Raw genomic sequence first — 25877 nt, 5'->3', positions numbered from 1 at the left:
CAAAAAATATTTGAGGTCAACACATGGATCCTGTTTAGGTATTGGAATAGTTGGAATTTGGAATTAGGAATTAGGCGTGTCCTACTTGGCCCCATAGGACAGAACTAAGAGTTATGGAGAGAAGATTTAAGTTCGGGCTGCCTTTGGAGGCAGTGGGTTCCCCCTCACTTTAGGAATTTAAACAAAAGTTGGTCATTTAATGGCCAACTTTTGGCCACTTAATTTTTTCCCTCTAAAACCTACTTACTAGGGGCAACTGGGTGGTTCATTGGTTAGAGAGCCAGACCTAGAGACAGGAGGTCCTGGGTTCAAACCTGGCCTCAGACACTTCCTAGCTCTTTGTGACCCTGGGCAAGTCACTTAACCTCCATTGCCTAGCCCTTGCCACTCTTCTGCCTTAGAACCAATATCCGGTATCGATTCTAAGATGGAAGGTAAGGGTTTTAAAATAAATAAACAAAGCCTACTTACTTTCTGTCAGTGTCACTTCAAAGACAGAAGAGCAGCGAGGGCTAGACAACAGGGATTAAGTGACTTGCCCAAGGAAAAACAGTCACAGTCACACAAGCATCTGAGGCCAGATCTAAACTCAGGTCTTCCTAACTCCAGACCAAGCATTCTACCCATTGCACCACCAGCTGCCTCCAATATGGAGGTGTTTGTTATTTCAGAGCCCTCCAAGGGGAATCCTTTGGGACACATCCTGAAATAGGCATATGAAAGTATTAAAATTCATCTGGCCTAGCTTTATTTTCCCAGAGGTCCCTGAGATTGAGTGTGGGCAGGGTGGAAGACCCAGAATCCCAGCTCTGTCTCCATTGGAACCCCAACTCTTGTCTGGGAATTAGTAAATGGTTCACGTGGGAGGAATTAACCATGAAAGATATAAGAAAGGAAGAACAGAGCAGCCAGCTTCACAACATCTGGCTGACCAGGAAGGAATGAAGCAGGGCAAGCTGAGCTATCTGCCTCTCTCAGCTGCCTGCTCTCTGAGTCAGCAATAGCTGAATTTTCCAAACAGCCATCCATAACACACAGTCTTCGTGTTCATTTCCCCCCATTGACCTTGACAAAGGGATGGGCGGGAAGCGAAGTGGACAGCGACACACTCTAAGAGCTCAGTAGTTTTCTGACAGCTCATAATCTCGCAGCCCAGTGCCAGGGATCTCCAGTGTATCGAGTTCTCCAAGAGGAGAGCAGCCAGACAGAAGGTTGACCAGTCTTTCTTGGTGTGAGGGGCTTTTCAACCATGGCACGCTGCCCCATCATGGAACGCTGCCCCGCCATGGCCCTGCTCCTTTCCCTGCTCTTGTTCATGGTTCAAGGCTTGCTCCGAGTAGAAGGTAGGTCCCAAGCCAATTCACTCCTCTTTAGTGGGTGAGTGGGGATTCACAGATGACTTTTGAATCTTCTGCTCACTGGATCATTGCACCTTGGGCAACTCCAGTTCACATCCATTGGAAACACCAACCTGGACAGCCCAGTTTCACTCCAACAGATCAGGGGATTCAATGAGCACCAAAACTTTGGAAATCATTCATCTTTGGAAGAATCTATTTTTCTTAAACCCCTCTAGATCTAAAGTTGGAAGCTATCTCAGAAGCCATGTCATCAGAAAGAAGGGCTCAGACAGGGATACACATGCCCAGGGAGGCCAAGAGAAATTTGCTCTGGGTTACACAGGTTAATAAGCATTAGAGTCAGAGGCAGGATTAGAATGCAGGTCTTCTGAATTTTGATTTATGGCTTCGTCATATTTACCTTTAGGTAGGCTTTGCTTTATTTTGAGGGATTTTGACAAGTCAGAAAAGTTTCTAAATAAAACATGGAGGTGAGGACAGGGAGGAGATAATTTCTACTTTGAAACAGTTTTGTTTTCCCTGGAAGCTTAAAACCACAATGGGTTCAAATCCCAGCTCTTCCACTTACTGCTCGGGCAAATCATTTCTGGCCCTTGATTTCCTTCTCTGTACAATTAGTGGGGTAGACTAGATGACCCCAAGGACCTTTCTAGCTCTAAGCCTAAGAACCTCTGAATGGTAGAATATAAACTCCTTGAGGGCAAGTATTAGTTCTGTCTTGTAATTGTATCCTCAGCATAGTATATAATGGATATATAATCAATATTTATTGGACCGAGTTAAGTTCAATGGACTAGTTCGAGAAATAGCTATGAGCAGCCTCTCCTGATCCCCCTTAACGGTATTGCCTTTTCTCTGTTAATTATCTTCCAGTTTACTCTACCAATATCTTGTTTGTACATAGCTGTTTGCAGGCGTGAGCTCCTTGAGACTAGGCACTGTCTTTGCTTTTCTTCATATCCCCAGGGTTTAGCATAGTAACATTTTTAAATAGGTACTTAATAAATGCATAGGGCATTTAAGGCAGTGCAGTGGATAGAGCAGCAGGCCCTGGAGTTAGGAGGACCTGGGTTCAAATTTGACCTCAGAAACCTGCTAGCTGTGTAACCCTGGGCAAGTCACTTAACCTCAGCTGCCTAGTCCTTACCCTCCTTCTGCCTTGAAACGAATTCTCAGCATCAAATCTGAGACAGAAGGTAAGGATTATTTTTTAAAAAGAGAAAGAATTGATACTAAGATCATAAATTAAAAAAATAAAAATAAAGTTGTAAAGAGAAAAGCATAATAAAAAATAAATAAAATATTCTTTAAAAAGATAGAAAACAACGGTTATATTTAAAAAGCATATTGCCTAAATGTTTGGGGAATGAAGAGGAGGCTTCCCTAGAGGGTTTTATAAAGGACGTGCATGTTCTAGTGTGTGGAAGAGCGAGTGATGTAGTGGAAGCTTTGATAGCTTTAGAGTTGAAAGATACTTGGGTCTGGAACCTGCTTCTGATAACTTCCTAGCTCTATGACCCTAAGCAAGTCACTTACTCTCTGGGGTCTTCATTTCATTAAATGCATTAAATACATTTTCTGCAAAAAGAGAAACAGAAAGATCTGTAGTACTTACTTCTCTGGGCTGTTGGGAAGATAAAATAAGATAATGCATGCAATCAAGGTAAGCCAACAATTACCTAGTATGTGTCAGACACTGGGCTAAGCTGGGGCTACAAAGGAGAGGTGGGGAGAGAAAAACCTAGTCTCTGCTCAAGAGGAGCTCACAGTCCAATGAGGAAGAGAACATGGAAACAGTTATGTACAAACAAGATAGAAACCAGATATTATTGGAAATATTCAATAGAGGGAGGGCACTAGCATCAAGGAATATCTGGAGAGGCTTCCTGTAGAAGGTGCAGTTTTAGTTGGGACTTAAAAGGAAGCCAAACAAGCCAGGAAGCAGAGATGAGGAGGGAGAGGATTCCAGGTATAGGGGACAGCCAGGGAAAATTTCCAGAGTTGGCAAATGAAGTGTTTTTGTGCAAGGAGAAACGAAGAGGTCAATGCCACTGGGTTGCCATGTTCCCCTTGTTCAGGTAGAAACACAGAGAAAATCCTCAGGATCCAAATTCTCCCTTCAGCCATCAAGTAGATGAGATTGCCCAAAGGATTCCTTGTTTAATTATTCTCCTTTTGTAGGTAGCTTCAGAATAAGATATTGGGTCCTTTGCGCCCTCCCTATGAAGATTACCCAGTGATCGGGGAGCAAACCAACCGGAGGATCTGATCTCGCTCCTCTTTCTCTCCTCCCAACCCACCTCTATCCTCCTACTTTTTACAAAATAATCATTTTGAATAATAGGACCTGAGCATGGGAAGGACCCTTAGCGGTCCTCCAGGGCAACCTTCCACCTTCATCAGGGATTCCCTTCAAAGCACCTTTCAACCAGCCCTAGATCTCAGAGCTAGATGTGATCTCAGAAGATGTCCAACTAGACCAGAACCGGGAATCCCCTCCACACTTTTAGCTCCTTGAGCGCAGGATCTGTCTTGTTGTTGTTATATTTTGTCTTCTTTGTATCCTAGCATTTCGTATAATTCCTGATAGATACATGGTAGTCTCTTGACAAATGCTTCTTTTTACTTGTTGGTTCTCCATCTCTGATTGGCTCTGCTTGAAGACATTCATCAAAGAGGAGCTCACTACTTCCACCCATTCCACATTTGGACAGCTCTGATTCTTAGCATATACTTCTTATGGATTGAACTTTCTACCTTTTGCTCTTAGTTCAGACCTCTTGTAAAATGCTTTGCAAACTTTAAAGTGCTTCATAAATGCTAGCGATTATTATTAATTGTTATTAATTAAATGCTATTATTATTATTATTATTATTATTATGTAATGCCTGACCAACCTCGGTAAGTTTGGAGCAGTACATTCTGGGAAGGTGGTGGCCAGATTTTTTTTCAGCCTGAAACCATCTATTAAGGTGGGGAGAGAATTATGGTTTATGGTCTATGCCAATGGTGGAGGGTGAAGGGGAGTTCTCACATCACTGAAACTACAAACCTCAGTTGCCTCATCTTTAAAATAAATGGACCTGGGGCAGCTGGGTAGCTCAGTGGATTGAGAGTCAGGCCTAGAGACGGGAGGTCCTAGGTTCAAATCTGGCCTCAGACACTTCCCAGCTGTGTGACCCTGGGCAAGTCACTTGACCCCCATTGCCCACCCTTACCACTCTTCTACCTATAAGCCAATACACAGAAGTTAAGGGTTTAAGAAAAAATAAAATAAAATAAAATAAATGGACTTGAGAGTAGCTGGATGGGTCAGTGGACTGAGAGCCAAGCTTAGAGAGGGGAGGTCCTAGGTTCAAACTGGATGGCCTCAGATACTTTCTAGCTGTGTGACCTTGGGCAAGTCACTTCACCCCCACTGCCTACCCCTTACTGCTCTTCTGCCTTAGAACTAAAACACAGTATTGATTCTAAGATGGAAGGAAGGAATTTTTAAAAAAATAAATAAAATAATTGGGCAGAACTAGATGACCTGAAAGATCCCTTCTAATGCTAAATCATGATGGGGAGCATTTAAGGCCACTGGTGTGTGAGGGAAGGACTGGAGAAGGGTTAACTGGTCAGTAGTATTAATATGAAGAGGTGCACAGGGTGTGCCTAGAATGTTTTCTCTCCTCAAAGCTGCCTCTTGGAAGGAACCTTCAGCATCCTTCACAGCTCAGCTCAAATGATGACTGAGATCATACATAGATTTAGAGAGATGGATCAGGCCTTGAAAACCATCGAGTCCAAAAACTCCCCATACAGAGGAGGAAACTGAGGCACAGAGTGGTTTTTGTGTATTGCCCAGGGTCATACTTCCCATAAAAAGACTTTCAGACTTCCCTGATTCCCCCAGTTGTTTATGTTGTCTGCCCCACACATATCAAAGATAAATTATTGTGTATAGACTCCCAGTGCCCACAGACAGCTCTCTAACAAGAATTCTTAAACTGCGATCCATGGGCTCCCCAGATAAATTTCAGAAGGGTTGTGAACTTAAAATGGAAAGGAATTCCAACTTTATTTTCATCAAAATAAAATGAACATTTCTCTCAATTGTGATTTTTTTTAAAAAAGCTACTTTATTTAATTTGAGGAATCTTCTGAAGAGGCTTCACCAGACTGCCAAATAGCTTCATGACATTAAAAAAAAGGGGGAGGGGAGATAGCAGCTGGGTGGCTCAGTGGATTGAGAGCAAGACCTAGAGATGGGAATTCTTTGGTTCAAATCTGGCGTCAAGCACTTCCTAGCTGTGTGACCCTGGGCAGGTCACTTAACTCCCCATTGATTTGGAACCAATACACAGTATTAATTCCAAGACAGAAGGTAAGGGTTGTTTTGGTTTTTTTTTTAAACCCTTACCTTTCAGATTTGACCCCATCCATCGAGCCACCTAGGTACCTTTAGTCCATGATATTTTAAAAAAATGTTAAGACCCACCCTGATCTACAACTACAAATTGTAGAAAAAGTACCAATAAAACATGGAGAGAGGGAGTATCTTACTGGGAGCCCCCTACATGGATGAAATCCCAGATCTAATCCTCCTTTCCCAAAAAAGAAATTTTGTATTTCCTTAACTCTGTGCTAATTATTTCTCCTCTATATAGAATGTAAGCTCCACGAGTGTAGGAACCATCACATTTTTGTCCTTCTATCCCCTCCCAGCATGTAGCACATTAGACTCTTCTGTTTTTATTTTTCCATAATAATAATCATAGTTTTTACATAATAAAGTGATTATTGCAATGATTTTGCTGGACTCCAAAAGATGATCTATTCCCTACTGAGATGATCTATTCTCTACTCACATTTCAGATCTCCTTATCACTGAACAATGTAGGATCATGGGAATCACCCTCATTGGCAAAGGGAAAGGAGCAGAACTTAATTTTACTGATGCCAGTGATGCCTGCAGCGTGTTGGGTCTCCAGTTGGCCAGTAAAACTCAAGTGACCATTGCCAGGGACTTTGGATTTGAGACATGCAGGTACGACTTAGCGGGATGCTTCCTTTCCATGGCACTTGGAAATCATGCTTCTCTTTTGCTGGGTCGAATGCCCAGGCAGCTAATGGATTCTTCTTTTCTTTGCAGTTTCGGGTGGGTCTCTGACAAGTACGTGGTCATCTCCCGCATTCTCCCCAATCCAAAGTGCGGTCAAAACAAAATAGGTGTTCTAGAATGGAAAGTGCCCCTCTACAAGAAGCAGTATGCGTACTGTTACAACTCTTCAGGTCAGTGAGATGCTCTGGGTGGCCAGCCTTCTCTCTGCTTGGCATTGTGGTGGTTCTGCCTTCCCAACTTGCCTCAAAAAAAAAAAATTCATCTTAGCAACTCAGGGAAACTGGGTTCAAATCCTAAAGCCTTTTCCAGGTTTAAAGTAATTCAACACACATTTATAGACTACTGGCTAGGCAAAGAGCCTTGTCTTTGACCCTGGGGATGATACAAGCCAGAATCTCTACTCCTAAAGAAGGGGTGGGTTAAGGGATGGATGTGAATCTCAATAAAATATGGGAAAATAGAAGTGTGTTCAGTTCCAGGAATGGAGATTTGGAGTTAAAAGGGATTTTACAAGTTAACTGGTCCAATCATCTTGTTTTACAGATGAGGAAACTGATAGAGGATAAGTGACTTGCCCAAAGTCACACAGGTGATCAGAGGTAGATTCCACATTCAGAACCTTTTTACTCCAGGACTAATTAGAAAGATGCAAGCAATTATTACCAGTTAAGGAGGGAAAAGGTCCTTCTGAGCTCTAAACATCAGAAAAGACTTCCTAGAGAAACTAACCTTTTTTTAAGCTTTAGAAGATAGGTAGAACTATACACATAGAGATGACTGAAAGAAAAACTGAGGCCAGGACCATTAAAAACACTTGCATTAAACAGAAGGAACGTAAGAGTGTAAATTTAGAATGGAAAGGATCTTAGATGTCATCTAGGGAGTCTACAGAACACTGGACCTGGACTCAGGAAGACTCATCTTCCTGAGTTCAGATCTGACCTTGGACACTTACTATCTGTGTGACCTTGGGCAAGTCACTTAATCCTGTTTGCCTCAGTTTCCTCATCTGTAAAATAAGCTAGAAAAGAAAGTGGCAAACCACTCCAATATCTTTGCCAGGAAAACCCTCAATGGGGATACAGAGAGTCAGAGTGATCGAAACAATTGAACTGAAGGAGTTAAAGGGGTTGAGTCTAAATTGTAGCTCTGACATCAAAGAGCTGTGTGACCAGTTTCCTCATCCTTAAAATGGGAATGACCAAGATTTATAAAATATTTATTATTTGCAAAGTATTTAGGATGCAAAGGTCAAAAATAAAAGCAATCCCTACTCTCAGTAACCTTACATTCTTCATGGAAGAATGTGATATGTAGACAAGGCAGGCATGATGATAGTGTTTTAAGTTCTGCAAGACACGTTACAAATATTATCTCATTTTATTATCCCAGCAACCTTGGGAACTGTTGTTATTATTCTCATTTTACAGATGAGGAAGCTGAGGCAAACAAAAGCTAAGTAACTTGCCCAGACATATTGCCTATTGCAACAATACCTTTTGGTTTCTGAATTCTGAGAGTACTACTGGAGTCTGACAGTACTACCTGAACAGTAAGGTGGGCACGCTTGTTGCCCACGTGGGTTATGTGGACCTCTGTGGATCTGTCTAGATGCAGTTCCAAGGAAGTCAAGAATAGAGATCTCCAGAGGCTCCTCTTTTCACCCTTTTCCAAGGGAAACTTTGATTCTTTCCAGGAGGGAAGCAAGAGGTTGGAGCCATGAGACCAGCTTCTCTTCTCTCCTCAGAGATGGAGTACAAAACTAGGGTTGTGTCTATCTGCCCTCCCCCCAAAATTGCTATTCTAAAAGGAATAATTCCTAGTTTTAAACCGCTTTCCTGACCCATATCCCTTACCAGGGAAGAAGTGCTTCAAGCTATCTAGCCAAAACTTGATTCCCTTCCATCCACAAGTCAGTTACACAAAAACATACAGTAAAAGAGCAAGACCTGAATTCAAATTTGACTTCAGGAATTTATTATGTGAATACCTGTCCTATAGTAGGTGTTTAATAAATTTTTTTGACTTATTATTGTTGGGCAAGTCATTTAACTGCTTTCTCAATTTAGTCATCTGTGAATTGGGGAAAATAATAGCACCAACTTTCAGGGTTGTCGTAAAGGATCAAATGAGATAATACCCATAAAGTGCTTTGTAAACCTTAAACTGTTCTATAAATGCTAGCTATTATTATTGTTGCTGTTGTTGTCTAATCTAGCCTTCCTTATTTTTTTATTATTATTATTATAAACCCTTACCTTCTGTCTTAGAATCAATACTGGGTATTGGTTCTAAGGCAGAAGAGTGGCCAGGGCTAGGCAATGGGGGTTAAGTGACTTGCCCAGGGTCACACAGCTGGGAAGTGTCAGAGGCCAGATTTGAGCCCAGGACCTCCCATCTCTAGGACTAACTCTCAATCCACTGAGCCACCCAGCTACCCATAAAAGGGGAAGCAGATTATGAGTGGATTGGATATTTAAGAGTTTTAGTGCGGTTGCCAAGGAATTGAATAAATATCAACTCCTAATAAGAGACCCAAGTCAGGATAACTTTTTATGGTGGTTTATTTACAATTTGGGAAGAGTGAAGGTAGGAAGAGAGAGAGAGAGAGAGAGAGAGAGAGAGAGAGAGAGAGAGAGAGAGAGAGAGAGAGAGTAACTCTGGCCTGGTGCAGAACCAGGGAAGACTTCAGGGGCCCCAACAAAGGGGGGCACAGAGGTTATTAAACAAGGCTTCCAGGCACGAGGCCTCCTCTAAGAAGAAACACCAAGGAAAAGGAAAGAGAGTCAGCCTAACTTATCTACGTGACAATTCAAGGGGAAGCAATCTGAGGTCTCACCGCAGCTCCTCCAACGCCAAGTCCAAAAGGCCAAAAGCCCTGCACAGGAAGTTACCATCATATTTAAGAGAGCAGCTTTCATTACTTCCTGCGTCCACCCCAGTTTTATGTGGACAAATGACAGCCTCAACTCTGTTTTGGACTGCCCAAGGGGCAGTCCCTTGTTTTTGATTTATCACTTACTATCACATGTGGGCCACAGACCTCCCCCTCCCCACTTAATTCTAAGTTGGGTGCGGTGACATTATTCCTGGTGGCTAAAGTCTAAAGAATGAATGAGGGTGAGCTAATTCCATTTACACATACCCCCTAGCTTTCCTTATTTTAGAGAATGAACTGACACTCAGTTTGGTTAAGTGACTTGCCCTGGGTCACACAGGTAACCCATGGCAGAAATGGGATTCAAACTCAGGACTCCTGATTCTAGGTCTAGGATTCTTTCCCCTTTGTCCTGCTGCCTTCCAGGAATACATCCTTGTCCGTCCTAATCCATCCATTTAGCCCAAAGCTTTCCTTGCTTCTTCCTTCTGGCTTCCTAATTATAAGACAGCTCAAATTCCATCTTCTGTAGGAGGTCTTTCCTGATCTCTTCCCTACCTCACCATTACCTGCCCCAACACCAAGTCCCCTCTCCAGTGCCAGGTTCTTCCCTCTGAGTTTACCTTCCATCTACATTGATTTTGTAGGGTCATAATGTTTCTACATTAGCTCCCCCGTTCGAATGTCAGCTCCTTAAGGAACGGTCTGTGTTTTTGTCTTTTTTAGTCCTCAGCAATTATCACAGTGTCTGGCTCATAATGAAGGTTTTTAATAAATGCTTGCTGAGTTGGATGGCCTCCAACGTCCCTCCCTCTAAATCTCTGATCTTTCTTGCATCTGCAATGCCACTAGCCAAATGGTCTGTGTAGCCGTCTCCAAACCATACTTTACCATTATGTTAAGGTTTAGAGGAATACCAGGGGAAAGGACCAAACCCTAATTTCCAGAACTGCCCGATTATATTTTTATGAATGAAAACTGTGTCATCTGGGGAAACACCAGTGGCTCTAACACAGATCTTCTGAATTAGTCATTTCCTTCCATTATTTTTTTTTAAAATATGGTCATTTGAACAGCTGTGACAACTAACTGGAAGGAGGGAGACAGGGAAGAACAGCCCTTCTGTGGGTGGCATCGAGCCTAAACAGAAGAGGAAGCAAGATTAGGATAAAGTCTTGGAGGAAAGATGTCACTGTGGGAGAAGGAATGCCCCCAGGAATCTGGAATGGGAAAGGAAATATTGACTTTGACTATTTTACCTATAAGTAATCATAAGCATTATCATAATCATAAAAATAATTTGGCAATCAATATTGGGATCATCATTATCACAATAGCTCACATTTATATAAAGCTTACTATGGGCCAGACACTTGCTTTACAAGAGCAGACCAAGAGTTCTTCATGGGGTGTCCACAGAGGCATTTGTGGATAGATTTCAGGAGGTCCATGATTTGGATGGGGTAAAAAATGACATTTCTACTTTCATGTGTGTGTGTGTGTGTGTGTGTGTAGAGAGAGAGAGAGCTGTGTGTATACATATATATATATATGTAATATATATACACTTATATATGTTGGGTAGCTAGGTGGGGCAATATATCTACTGGGCTTGGAATAAGGAAGACATCTTCATGAGTTCAAATCCAGCTTCATACACTTAATAGCTATATGACCCTGGACAAGTCACTTAACCCATTTTGCCTCAGTTTCCTCATCTGTAAAATGAGCTGGAAAAGGAAATGGCAAACCACTCCAAAATCTTTGCAAAGAGAAGCCCAAATGGGATCATGAAGAGTTGTATATGAACTGATCAACAGTTCATACCTATATGTATACAAATATATGTGTATGTGTATATGTGTGTGTGTATGTGTGTGTGTGTATGCATAAGGAAGGGAAGGAGGACATGTATTCTCACCTTCATTTTGTAGAGGAAACTGGCATTTTCTGAGAGGTTATGACTTTTTCTCTTGAGTGAAGAATGCAGAGGCAGGTTTAGACTCAATGTAAAGAAAACTTCCTAGCAATTAAAGGGTCCAAAAATTAAATGGACTGCCCCAGGAAGTAGGAGCTTTTATTAGAGGTTTAATGATTATATGATAGAACTATTGTAGAAGAATCTTGGTGGGGCATGGATAGAACTGGATGGTCTCTGAGATCCCTTTACAACTTTTAGCTTCTGTGATTGTGACCTCAGTGACCATTAGTCCAAAGTAAACCAAAACAAGAATCCAACTGACAATAGGTCTAGCAAGGCCATCTTGCCTTTGCTTGATTAGAATGGAAAACACTCTTCATTTGGACTCAGAGGATGTAGGTTCATAACCCAGCTGAATCACTGACTACCAAGTCACCATGCATTGAACCTCCCACAGACCTTAATTTGCTTATTTTATTCATTAATAATAGTATTAATAAATATTGATGATATTTATTACATTATTAATAAGCTTAATTTTCTTAGGTGTTCCCTATAAACCTTCCAGTTTGTATCCCTAAATTCTGGGATCCTGGATGCTTAAGAGGCCATGGAATTTTCACTCCCTCAAAAGTCATCACTTTCCCCCCCAAAAAAACCCTTACCTTCCATCTTAGAATCTATACTAATCTATAATAATCTATAATAATAATCTATACTAATTGGTTCTAAGGGAAAAGAGTGATAATAGGCAGCCAATTAGGGTTAAGTGACTTTCCTGGGGTTATGCAGCTAAGAAATGTCTGAACCCAGATTTGAACCCAGGTCCTCCCAACTCCAGAGCTGGCTCTCTCTGTCCCCTGAGCCACTTTAAAAGTCATCATTTCTAGATTTTCCTTTGTTCCCTTCATCCCAGTCTGCTTCTTCTGTTACTTCTTCACAGTTTCACCATCAGATATGCTCATTCTTAAATCATAGGATCATAGATTAAAAGCAGGGAGGAACCTTACAGGTTATGTAAACCAACTCCTTCATTTTACAGATAAGGAAACTGAGTCCCAGAAATGTTCTCCCAGACATGTTTGGTACTTTACTCAAAGTCACATAGATAGTAACAAAGCCAGGAATTGCACTCAGGTCCTCTGAATCCAAACCTGCTGACCTTTCCCAGAACCACATTGATGGGTTGAATAAGGGAGATCAGACAGCACACAGACCCAGTGGGAACATTATGAAGAAAGAGCCAAAATGTAGATAACCCAGCCTTTGAAAGGAAGCAATAGTAGAATTAAGAGAGCCAGACTCAGTTCTGGTCCAGGCTCAGTCATTTATTAGAAGTATAACCTTGGGCAAAGTACTTTTCCTCCCAGAGAGTTGGTCACAACTAAATGAAGACTGCAAGGCTTATCATCCCAGGGCAGCTGCAAACAAGATAATGGAGATAAAGAGCTTTGTGATTGTCAAATGCTATCTAGGCTTCCATGGCTATTGTTCTATCCTGGCACCAGAGGAGCCTACTGTCTCTGCTCTCTAAAGCAGATGCTGAAGGTGGAGGCAGGAAGTGAATTCTGTCACAACCTTCCATTAAGCTGGCCCCTATCGTGACACCCTCACTCCCAGAGCCAAAACTAGGACAGGACCCACTGGACTTTGCCTCAGAGTGCTCAGTTCAGTGGGCACTGAAAGCAGTCAGTTCTTCCAATCTGAGTTCCTCCTTAATCCTGCCCTGCCTTGCTCAAAGAAGCCTCCCAGGTAGTAACTTCCCATGGGTGGGTGCCAGGATCCCAGAGTCTTCTCCATTCCCCACCACCATCTCTCAGGGGAGTATCTGGCCCCTCTCACTTCAGCAGCCTTATGCTGATGATGGACCCTGATTAATTTCTCTCTAAGGTCCACTTTGGAAGATCTCACTGCATTTTTGCTTCACCCCACAGATATATGGCTTAATTCATGCTTCCCTGATGCTGTTACTACCGAAGAAGACATAACCATCCCACCAACTGTACTGGACACAACTGAAACTGGACACAATGTCAGTGACACAGCTGATACAACAACCACCTCTCCAGCCCCACCGCCTAACCCAGTAAAGCCACGATGGAACAAAAAGTTAATTTGTGTGACAGAACTATTTTTGGAAACAAGCACTGTGGAAACAAGTACCATGCCAGAGGACGTTGAGCCAACTTTTGAAAGTCAAGCTGCATTTAAGAATGACGGAGTTACATTTGGAGGTAAGAAGGTTGGGAGGGAGTGAAAGCAATAAACCTTTGTATAGTTCCTACTATGAACTGGGCCCTGGGTTAAGTAAACACTTTATAAATAATTTTCTCATCCTCTGCAAAGTAGATTATCTGTTTATTTATACTATGTAGTATTTACTAAATGTATTTTTATAACAGATTAGCTGTTATTATCTCCATTTTACAGATGAGGAAACTGAGGCAAATGGACATGAATTGTCTTGCCCTGACTCAGATAGCTAGTAAATGCCTGAGAATGAGTTTAAATTCAGAGTTTTCCTTTCTCCAGTCCCAGCACTCTATTAATTACTCCACAAGGCAATGTATGTGGTGTGTCTGTCTCTGCATGAGTGTACACATTTAAAACCATGGTATCAACCAGATACAGAAAGCTGTCCACCTGCAAAGTACAGGCAGAATGAGTTAAGGGCAGAAAGTGAGGTCTTATGTCTTTCCTCTGAGTCCAAAGAGAAAAAATCAAATCTCTTTTCCTACAACAATCCTTCTGATATTCAAAGTCAGCTTCCAATCGCAAGGGACCAAGTTAAAGAGAACTAAATTTAGAGTCAGGGGAACTGGGGTTCAAATCTCACCTCTGACACTACCTGGGAGACAGATAGGATTTAGGCACACAAGCTACTTTACCTTCCCAGTCCTCAGTTTCCTCATCTGTCAAATGAGAAGACTGACCTCTAAATTCACTTCCAACTCTCAATCTAAAATCCAGTATCCCCCATCAACACCCCTCCACCACTACCCAAGTCTTTTCATACATAGGCTAAACATTCTGATTTCATACTATGAAAAAAAATCAGAGTTGGAAGAAACATATTGGCAATCTTCTAATTTAATCCATACATGAACGAGACCACACTACAATATCACCAAGAAGTAATAGTCAAGACTTTGCTTGAAGACCTCCAATGAAGGGAGATCCTCTGTCCCATTACAGTTTGGGATAGTACTAATTGGTAAGAAGTTCTTTCTTCAAATCTAAATCCAACTCTTTGCAACTTTTAATGTTTTTACCCCTTGTTCTTAGTTCATCCCTCTTGGGACAAGCAGAGCTCTCCAGATACATGAAAATAGTTATCATATTGCCTCCCAGTCTTCTTTTATCCTGTATAAACAGCCCCATTTCTTTCTTTAAAAATTTTTTTCATGTATTTATTTGTTTGTTATATTAAAGTTCCCAGATATGTACCTCTTTTCCTTCCTTCTCTCCCTGCACTAGAGCAGGCATCATTTAACCAAATCACAAACAAAACAAAAAAATGCACACATCTTGTTTGTTTCTATTTATCGGTTCTTTCTCTAGAGAAGAACATACACAAGTTATTCTTTAAACCAATCCTTTTTCTCCTTGTGAAAATTATCTTCTTTTTTTTTTACTAAAAAATTGCATTCTTGAGAGTTTCCCATCTTTTCTGAGTTGTTTCTCTGGGTAAAATTTTAGGCCATAGGCTCCTGCCTATTATTTCTTCAAACCCTTTGAAAACTGCCCTCCCCATATCAAGAGAAAAGCCCACCTAGGCCTCATCTCAGTCCTAGTTATCAAAAATTAGAGGATAGAATGATCATTTTCTCCCAAAGTTTCCATGATTTCCACCTTAGCAATCAGTTCTAGCTTATTGATAAGAATCAGAGTCAGTATGGAAATTCCCTTCATTGCTTATTCCATCTTTTGAAAAATTAAATTATCACAAAGACAAGTAAAGGAACTATTAGCTGTCCTTTTTTGGTCAAAGAGAGAAATCCTAAAGATGCCCTCATCATAAAAACCTGCTGTAATAGTTATACTATGATTTTGAGCCAGACTCATCTCTTGAATGTCTCTATTTCTTCTTTCTGTCTAGGTGGTCTTTAGTATATCTGATCATGATAATCTTTCTCTTTCTTCCTCTCTTCATTTTTACTCGACTGCTGTTTCTCACCATATTTCTCCCTTCTATTTCCTAGATTTGTTCACAAAAATATATCTTCTTCTTGAGATCCAGTGTGTTACTTTGGTCTTTTACATATCTTTTATCATACCCTCAACTTATCTTTAAATAACAGTTTCCAGACATATTGGCACTCTTTGGTTTGTAAGACCTTCTTAAAATGCAGTGCTCAGAACTAAATACAATAGTCTAGACAGATTTCATCTAGGACACAACATATATAGCAGAACTACCCCCTCTCTCACTTCAGATACAATCTGGTTGCCCTCAGTTAGATTTTCTTGTGTTGTAAAGTTCTGAATCAGTCCCTCTTTGTAACCAGGGAAGACTGGCCAAAGACCTAACCTTATCTCTTATTGATGTATGACCAAAGGCTTGAAATTAGAAGAACATAATCTCTTTGTTTTTCTCCAGGAGTACCCACCACACTCTTGGTTCTTGCCCTGATTTTCTTCATTGCTGCCGTTGTACTGGCTGTCTGCTATGTCAAAAGGTAGGTCTTTATCCTGTTCAATCAACTTGGTGATATCTAAAATTTTGTCTCCTCTGTGTGTAATCCGAGAGGTTGTTCAAGTCAACAGATATTTGTTGAGTGCCTACTGCATGAAAGAGTCTAAACTAAAGACTTCAGGGAATTAAATAGAAAAATAGCCTGATCCCTGGCTAAAACAAACTTATTCCCAGGGTCTCATGGGAAGATAGGGCAAGTACACAAACGACTACCACACAAAACAGAATACAATACCAATAAGGCATTAGGAGAGACGTTACTTCTGGCTTGGAAAATCAGGGGATACTTTACAGAGGTGACATTTGAACTGGGTCATGAAGATATGATAAGATTTCCACAGAGGTAGTTATTTTGGTGGGGAAGTAGAGAAGGAAAGTAGATAATAAGGCTGCCATGCCAAGGTAAGGAGTCTAGATTTAATGCAGAAATAATTATTATGATATCTATTATATAGAAGTTTTTCATTTTTCATTTTGATTTATATCTCAAGGTACATGAGCTCCTTCCCATTTACGAACAAGAATCAGAAAGAAATCACTGAAGCCAAAGGGGCAAAAGCAACAAAGGCAGGGGATAAAACTCCTAAGGAAGAACCAAAGAAAAGTGAGAAAAAAGCAGAAGAGACCAAGATGACACCCAAGATGACACCCAAAATGACAGTCAAATACATGGAAGCTGAGGTTTAGGTGGGTTAGGATGGCAGAGGACACACCTCTGTACCAGGGACCAAAGGCTGTGGACACCTTCTTGCCTCAAAAGGCCCCTGTATTCTCCACTAGAAGAAACTGCCAAGCCCAAGAGATCAAGCAGGAAAGCCCACAATCATTCCCTAACCAGAGGACTCATCCAGATGACCTACCTATTCCTTATTGCCATTTTCCTATGCCTGGGCCCTGGGTCCTATCACCCAAAGTCTCCATAGTGACCACAGCCTAGATCCAAAGTCTCTATTTCCTAATAAAATCCAGGTGAGAGAAGTGGATCTGTCTGGTTCCCAACAGCGTAGAAATATTCCTTGTATATTTTTGCCAGGAAGCCTTTTAGTGGGCTGGGGTGAGGCCAGCTGTGAACCTAGCCAGGGCTGTCATCCCTGTCATCCCACATCAAAGAACAAAGCTTCCCACAACTCTGGACTGGCTGTCTGAGCTGAGACACATTAGGCAGAGAAATGACATGGGGCAGAGGCAACATGTAGCTGGGGAAGCCAGTGGAGCTTCATGTGAGGTAGAGCTAAACTATACTGGAAGAAAAAGAAAGAAAGGAACCCAGATACTAGCAAAATCTCATCTCCTAGACTATTTGAGCTGGGAGGAATCTTAGAGCCCTTCAGCCCCAGTTTTATGTCCTAGATTCCTTTAGCAGTCTAATGAAGTCTATGGCCCCTTTGCAGAATAATGTTTTTAAATACATTGTGTAAAATGAAATATATGCAATTCCAAAGAAAAACAATTATATTAAAATAAAGTAGTTTTTCTCATCCAAATTCACAGACCCCCTGGAAATATAAGAACCCCTGATCTAATCCAACTTCTCCCTCATTTATAGATAGGGAAACAAAGACTCAGAGAGTAAAAGGAACTTGCCCACAATTTTACTTGTTGAAGAACTAGGTCCTGAACCCAGATCCCATGGTCCTCTAACTGGCATTCCTTCCACTGTGCCACACAGGCAAGCCAACTAGAATAAATCTCATTTCTTTTTTTTTTTTTAAACCCTTACCTTCCATCTTAGAATCAGTACTGCATTGGTTCCAAGGCAGAAAAGTGATAAGAGCTAGGCAATGGGGATTAAGTGACTTGTCCAGAGTCATATGGCTAAGAAGTGTCTGGGGTCAAATTTCTCTAGGCCTGACACTCTATCCACTGAGCCACCTACCTGTTCCTCCACTTTAAAATTTTTTAGATAAAACTCACTGCCATAGTGAACCAAGATTACAAAAACGTTGACCTGCTTTTAAAAACCTGAACTGGTTAAACAGTCTCCTTAAACAGCCTGGTAGTTCCCAGTTCCTCTAGGTTCTCACCATATTGCTTCCCCCTATTAGTAGTCCAGTCCAGGGCATCCCCAATCTCAGCCTCCCTAGTACCTCAGACTATAGGCAAACATTGTTGTTCTCTTGCAGCAATTCTATAAACATAGCTGATGTATTTATTTTCACACACATCCATTTTCTAATTATTGAAATCGAGATACAAAGAAATGAGAAGTTTTGTTCAGGATCATATATCTAGTAAATGCCTGATTCAGGATTTAAACTCTTAATCTCTTGACTCCAAGCTCTAAATTAAACAGGAGGTTACAAGGGGACAAAACAAAACATTCTTCCCTGGAGAACTTCAATTATGATCCTTTTTCAACATGTACTCTTTCCCTTTGCCATTATTTTATTTTGGGAAAGTATTGTCCCATTGCAGTGGTAAGAGGAGACAGACTAAACAACCAGAGCTTTCTGAGTGTACAGGAAATCTATCATCCAGAAGAAAATGACTGGACCCAGAAAGTTATTGCTGCACTTAGCAATTTCCCCCCGTGCCAACTCCTGTGCTTCCTGAAACACTTCTGAGGTGCCTTTACTCCCTCCATCAACAGGTCCCAGCCCCATCCTCCATGCCTTAGTCCATGGGGCTCATGAAATGAAATGGCCTCCAAATCCAAAGCCCAACCAGTTCTGTAGGACCTGATGGAACTTTCACTCCGCTCCCATCATGCCACCATGAGGCAGGAGAGGAAGACTAACGATATTATGGAAATGTACCAAAAGGGAAAAGTGAGCTCCTTAGTTTCTACTTAATGACCCTGGGCAAGTCACTTGCAATCTGGGGGTCCCAGTTTCTTCATCTCTAAAATAGGAATAATTATACTTATCTACCTATCTCTTAGAGTTGTGATGAGTAGAGATTTTTGTAAATTTTAAAGCCAGGAGGTTGCTGGTAAATACTGAACAACTGGGGAAGGGAGGGTAGAAATCACATACAACAAACTTAAGTTTCATCTGCATTCTTAACATTTTCTCTCTTACTTTCTAAGTCTAGACAATCAACAGAATAATAAGTGAAGCCTTAATTTGTAGCAGTTGCCAATTTCCTAAGAGTAAATGCTCGTATTAAAAATATAAGATTTGGATTCCTGGAGCTAGTATGAGCTAGCTCCCTACTCAAAACAGTATGCAGAAAATGAGCTATTGGACCACTTTTTTTGTCAAATGTGGGTATTCCAATGAGATTATCTCTAAGGTTCCTCCACTCCTAGAAATTCTATGATGTGAATTTGTCAGATACTACTTCCAAATTACCTTGAGTGAGACCTAGCTCTGCTTCTAATCCTTTGCTAAACTATGGGCTAGTCACAATCCTCTGTCTTTGCCTCTGTTTCTCATTTGTAAAATGAATTAACGTGGAGTAGTTGATAGAGTATTGGACTTCAAGCCAGGAATATCAGAGTTCATGTCTTGCTTTAGACACTTGATGTCTGTGTGACTTGTGGCAAGTCATTACCTCTCTGTGCCTCACTTTGCTCATCTATAAAATAAGAGGGTTGGACTTGCTGGTGTCTGAGTTCCCATCTGGCTGTAAATCTATGATTTTTTGACTCCATGCAATTTCTCCCTTCATCTCTAATGTATTTGGATTTCAGTGTATGTTTCTTTGTTTTAATTGTAAGTTTCTATACCTGTTCTATTTACTAAACTATGGTATTTTATGCTGAGACTAACATTCAGCAATGAAGTGGTTTCTCAACTTAGTTGTTAGTAATTATCCTAAGCTTTATTTATTATAAGTGCATTCAAGGAAAGACACATTACACCTTGTAAGCCATGGGGCCTATTGGCACCATTGACTAATGAGCTATCATGGTCTTAGTCTTTCTTTCCAGTAAAGAAAGAGCCTAAAATGTCCAAGTGTGTGCTGAGGAAATAAAATCATTTAAAACACCTCTTGGCTGCCATGTTGGATTCCAAGGCATCAAATCCACCCCTAGGGAAGTAAAAATGGTTAAGAAATCCAAACTTGACTCTTGCAAAGCCCTAAAAAGATGGTGGGGGAGGAATCCCTATTAGATACCATGAGGAAACAGATGCTCTGTGGCTGAAATAATACTTCCTCAGTCCTCCATATGAAGAAATTCTGTACCAGGGAAGGATTCCATGAGGCTCATGGACAAGACAATGTCATCAACTGGTTGAACTATCCATCAGGGTCAATCAACTTACCATGGTTTACATGGAAATGGGATATAGGACTGATGGATGACTTTTAGTTCAAGTCTTCCTTGTTCCCCATTCTTCCTAAGAATTTGGCATGGAACAGGGGAAGGTATTTTGAATCTATAGTCAGAAACTTGGGTTTGAATCCTAATTCTACTGTTCTCTAGAGCAGAGGCTTTGGGGAAGACATATACCACCCATGTCACCACTTAACCTCCCTGGGTCTAAGTTTACTCAACTATAAAATGGGTGGATTGGGATCTGCTGATCCAAAGTCATTTCATTCTTTGGGCCTCAGAGGTTTCCTGATTGGAAAAATGAGGGGTTAGGACAAGGTGACCTCCCCTGTCCTTTCTAGCCCTAAGCTCTAAGCCAATGATCATCAGTATGTTTTTTTAGAAACAATGGAAATAATAGCAGAAGTCTTGACTGAAGCCTCAGACTGCTTCCTAGTATCTCATTCCCCTCTGCCCCTTTCAAGTCCTAAGGAGCAGCCATCTTCCCAACTGGAGCCCTGAGTGTCCCAGTGTGAATGCAGTCCTGGGCCACAATAAAAATTCTTCCTGATCAAAGAAAGGAAAATTCACTCACCTCAGGAAGAGAACTAAGAAAAAAAAATGCTCCTGCTAAAAGGGACCTTAAAAATCATCTACCTCATTCTACAGATGAGGAAACTGAGGTCCAGAGAGAACTGACTGGCCCAAAAACTCTCTGGGTGTTGGCAGCACAGATGGGACCAGAGTCTAGCTTTCCTGACTCACATTTCAGTGGACATTCACCTACCACAAACATGAAGCTGGCAGCTCCTCGGCTGTCTTCCACTGAAAATGTGAAAATGTATATTTCAAAAACAATGACCTCAACTGGGAACACCCAGCTTTTGGCCACCAGAAATGCCCAGCTCTGAGTGCAGGCAGCTAAGGAGAGCTGATACAATCAAGGAAATTTGTCTTTAGTTTCTGAGAGATTAATGACTCTTCATGTCATGTTATGGAAAGTTCTACTCAAGATAACTGCTGATGCCAGGTCCTCACTGGCCTCAGACCTTTCTTAGCTGTGTGACCCTAACCCAACTTTCATTTGTCTCAGTTTCCTCATCAGTAAAATGAGAATAATAGCACTCCTTCCCAGGGTTGCAGAGAGGTTCAAATGAAATATTTGTAATGTACTTGGCACAGTGCCTGGCACATAGTAATCTCTACATAAATGTTAGTTATTATTGTTATTATTATTATTATCATTATTATTATTCACCTTAGGGAAGGACTCCAAAAGGCTTTATGGTAGGAGAGTAATCTTGGCTCAAGGAAATATATGAAAATGAAGAACAAGTCATAATGGTATTTTTGGAGATAAGGGAAAGACATAAGAGGCTAAAGATGAAGTCCATTCATCTTTTAATATTAAGAACAAGGATCATTAAATGTGTCAACAAATACAACTATATTATACTTCCTGTGAAGAGAGTGAAGGTTGAGAGGAAAAAAAGAAAGCTGAAGAGGATAGCTGAAGTGGAAAGAATGAGAAGACAGAGAGATAAGAAGAGGAGGTGATGGGATAAAGGTGAGATTCTACTGTAAGTTTCCTAATAGCCATGAGAGAAGGGATGTCCAAGTACTATGATCCCTACTATGTAGTTGAAGAAACTAAGATTCAGAAAGGTTCAGGGACTTTACAGAATCTCAGAATTATAGGGAATATCAGGGTCCATGTACTCCACTCCCTACCTGAACATTCATGTAATCCATCCCCTCAACAACATACCCAACAAGTGTTCATTCATCCTTCACTCATTGAAACCACTCAATGAGAGAAAGCCCATCACTATCTTGGGCAGCTACTTCTGGAAAGCATTACCTGTTGGGAAAGCCTTTTCTTAATATCAAACCTAAATCCTCCCTTTTTCAATTTCCATCCTTTGCTTCTAATTCAGCTCTCTGAGGCCAAGCAAAACAAATATAGAGTTTTAATGGAATACAAAATAGTTGGAGGGCAGGACATAGATAAGCATACAATAGATAGGACTCAGATCTTACCTCAAACATTTATTGACTGGGTAACCTTGAGTAAATCATTTTCCTTTATGCCTCAGTTTCCTCATCTGTAAAAGAAGGAGATTGGACTCAGGGACTTCTAAGAGCCCTTTTAGCTCTCACTATATGGGTGAGCAAAGGAGTCTAAAGAATCGTGTAGGAATATAATCATGAGACAGTAATGGTATGAAACCTCAGAAAGAAAAGCATATCTAGGAAATGAGGGTGACCAACAGTTTCAAAGGCTGCAGAGAGTTCAAAAAGGATGAGCTGGGGAAAGGCTACTGAATGAGGTGCCATTTCATAAGACCTTGCCACATTGTCAGAGAATTTGGACTGCAAATTAGAAAGAAAGGAAGTAAATTCCAAGCAGGGGTAAAGTTGACCCAGTTCATAATATCCAACAATTCTTTTCAGGTACTCCCTGTCATCACCTCCATTGAGTCAGTTTCTCTTGGATAGGCTCCAGTCCTTGAGGGCTCTGATCATCTTGCTAGTTCAACCTATTCCACCCTTTAGTCTAAGACTGAGCTTCCTATTGGTCTCTGGAGGGTCAGAGTCCTTTACTGTTTGGGCCAAGGTCTATTCCCTTTCACTCCTCTCCAAAACTACTGTCTTGATAGCCACCTACCCTGCCAATACAGCTGATGCACCACTTGGCTCTCTGCCACCAGAACTCTGTTTTCTCTCTAATTCTTTTTTCTTTCTACTAATTTAAAGCCCTTACCCATCCCCATCCTTGCCTACTGCCCCATGAGGGCAGCTATGTGATTGCAGTGAATAGAGTGCTGGTCCTGGAGTCACAAAGACCTGAATTCAAATCTGACCTCAGACATTTATTAGTGTGACACTGGAGCAAGTCATTTAATCCCGTTTGTCTCAGTTTCCTCATTTGTAAGATGACCTGTAGACAGTAATGACAAACCATTCCAGTATCTTTGCCAAGAAAATCCCAAATGAGGTATAAAAGGGAATTCTTAATCTCTTTCTTCTAATTTAACTGGGGACCTGGAGGTTCTTTTACCATAGAGATGTGTAAAGATATACCATCCCACAGTGAAAGGAAGTAGAAAACAGAGAGACAAGTGACGTAAAAAGCCAGCACAAGGACTGAGAGGGGCTTTTGACCTTTTTTGGGTTGGAAGGTGGTTGGTAGTTAGTAGTTGGTCATTGGTAGTTGGTGGTTGGGGGTTGGTTGCTGGTGGTGTGGGTTGGTGATTAGTTGCTGGTTGGTTGTTGGTTGTTAGTTGGTGGCTGGGAGATAGATAGGTATTGATTCTTCCTGGTGAGCTGAGCTAAAGAGTGATCAGCTGGACTTTCTCTAAAGGCAATTATAGGCAGTTATAGGGTAGCTAGTTAGGGAGTAGGCAATTTATTTCTCTATATTTCTTTCCTATATTTCCTATATTTCTCTCCTTTACTATATTCATATCACTATATTCTTTTACTATCTCTATTTTAATAAAACTAAATTGTTAAAAGCAGCTAGAAGTTGTCTTTTCTCTGGCTTAAAGGAATAATATTAATTTACACCTCTACTATATTCTCATTAAAACTTAAGTTATTAAAAGCTACCCCTTTTTCTGTCAAAACTCCTAATTTAACTCTTTCAGAGGTCATGAAGAGTCAGAAATGACTGAAATGACTGAACAACAATTCCCATCCCAACCTTGCCTACTGACATCCTACCCACATTTCAAGGGCAAGGTCAAATGAAAAAGAATAAATCTGTGAACCATTCCAAAGGAAGGGGGATCACTAGGCTGTAGGATATGAAGGAAAGGGAAAAATCAAGGCTGACATCAAGTTTTCTCACCTAGGAGATTAGGAAGAATCATAGCGCCATAGACAGAAACTTCCATACAGGAAGTAAGAAATGTTCACTGTCTGTAGGAGTCACTCAAAAGCCCTCATCAGCTGCATTCCCACAGTCCTGCCACAGATGTTTGGTGACCTTATTAAAAGGAGGCACCGTGTGCACTTTCTCTGGGAAATATATATAATTCCACAAGTTACAGCTAATGTCACCTGACTTTGTGGGACAGTCTTTCTTTATGATTTCATTGCAGCTTCTGTATAAGCATGACTATTATAAAAATAAGATAAAATCAATGATTAACATGTATATCATGTTTTAAGTTCTGTAAAACACTTTATAAGCATCATCATTTTTGAAATGAACAGTTCTATGGGGAAGATATTATTATATACTCCCCCCATTTTGTAGATGAGGAAGCCAAAACCAAGAGAAATTAAGTGATTTGTCCAGACCTGGTAGAGGGAGCACCCACACCAATGGAAGTCAATGTTTTTCTCGTGGTCTTTGTATGCCTATATCTAGTACTGTACAATGGGCAAAGGAAAAGTTTAATCAATGCTTTCTGGAAATCAAATTATTGAAGTATGTAGAGGGAAGTTTAGGGCAGTTAGGTGGCACAATGGATAGAGCACCAGCCCTTGAGGACCTGGATTCAAATTTGACCTCAGACATTTCCTAATTATGTGATCCTAGACAAGTCATTTAACCTCAATTGCCTAGCCTTTGATGCTCTTTTGTCTTAGAATTGATGTTAAGTGTAATGAATAATATTGTAATGGATAATATGATGATGATGGTAAAAGTGAGTCACCAGGGGCCTGGGAACCAGTAACTAGCAGGAGATTTTGGAGTTAGTTGATAACAGAGATGAGCAACCTCAGCTGAGGTGCCCAGTGAAACTCCACTGCCAGCTGCAGGCTCCTTTAAGGTGTTGAGTGGGGGGCCCCTCCCTGCTGAGGTAACTGCCTTCCTACTGGGTGAGAGCAGAACCCAGCAGGAAATGGGACTCTACTTTCTGGCCACAATGGAGGCTTAGCTTCCACTTCACAGTAACCTCAATTCCTCAATATTCCCTCCTCTCCTTAGTCCCCTTAGCCTTGGTCAAGTTGAAGGACTCACAGATTCAGGCTAAGGGGTTTATTTAAACTGGAAAGGGAAAACTAAGGTAAGAGGGTTTAAGGTCTTATTAAGCTTGCTAGGGGCAACTGGCAAGTTGGCAATGGACCTGGAAGGTCTGGTCAGGCTGAGGGAACCAGCCCTCAGCCAGAGATAACTTGACACTGGCCTGATGTTATTTGATCCACCAGCTAAACAGATGAAGTTGTTGAGTTGTTCTAGGGATGTCTCTAACCACTAGGCTCCACTAAACTAATTCCTGCCCATGTTCCACAACCCACCTCCCTTCAATCCCTCCCAGGGTCCCCAAGGGGAAGATCAGGGGAGCTGGGTGTCTGGGTGAGGTCAAGGAAATCAGAACCCCAAGGTTGGGTTTGCAGGGCCTTATATAGTCACAGACCAATTGTCAGTTGGCACTTGGGATGGCACCTGTCAGGCCAGAGTTCCATTCTGCTAACTGACAGGATTGCCTAGGATAATATTGCAAATGCAAGAAATCCTGCATTACATAAGACAGAAGATTGTGCCATAAGAAATGATGAGCAAGATGATCACAAAAAACTTGGAAGATTTAATAGAATTGGTGCAAAGTGAAATGAGCAGAACCAGAAGAACATTGTACACAGTAACAACAACAATGTATGATGATCAACTGTAAATGACAGCTATTATCAGCAATGCAAGGATCCAGGAAAACTCCAATGGATTCATGACAAAAAAGATTTTCTACTACTATAGAA

The 25877-nt window shown here is 41.1% G+C and overlaps 1 protein-coding gene across 1 annotated transcript; it reads left to right on the top strand.

Annotated features, from left to right (window-relative positions):
- Positions 1–1249: 1249 nt before the first annotated feature.
- Positions 1250–16934, top strand: LYVE1 (lymphatic vessel endothelial hyaluronan receptor 1). Its single transcript, XM_044681042.1, has 6 exons — positions 1250–1343; positions 6223–6394; positions 6500–6639; positions 13203–13502; positions 15869–15947; positions 16456–16934. Exons 1-6 carry the CDS (start codon positions 1250–1252, stop codon positions 16649–16651), a joined length of 981 nt encoding a protein of 326 aa, XP_044536977.1. The 3' UTR covers positions 16652–16934.
- The last annotated feature ends 8943 nt before the right edge of the window (positions 16935–25877 follow it).

The sequence above is a fragment of the Gracilinanus agilis genome, chromosome 6 (genome assembly GCF_016433145.1).
Source record: "Gracilinanus agilis isolate LMUSP501 chromosome 6, AgileGrace, whole genome shotgun sequence".
NCBI lineage: Eukaryota > Metazoa > Chordata > Mammalia > Didelphimorphia > Didelphidae > Gracilinanus > Gracilinanus agilis.
The sequence above is the reverse complement of the archived record's forward strand: the minus strand, read 5'-3'. Positions and strand labels throughout refer to the sequence as shown.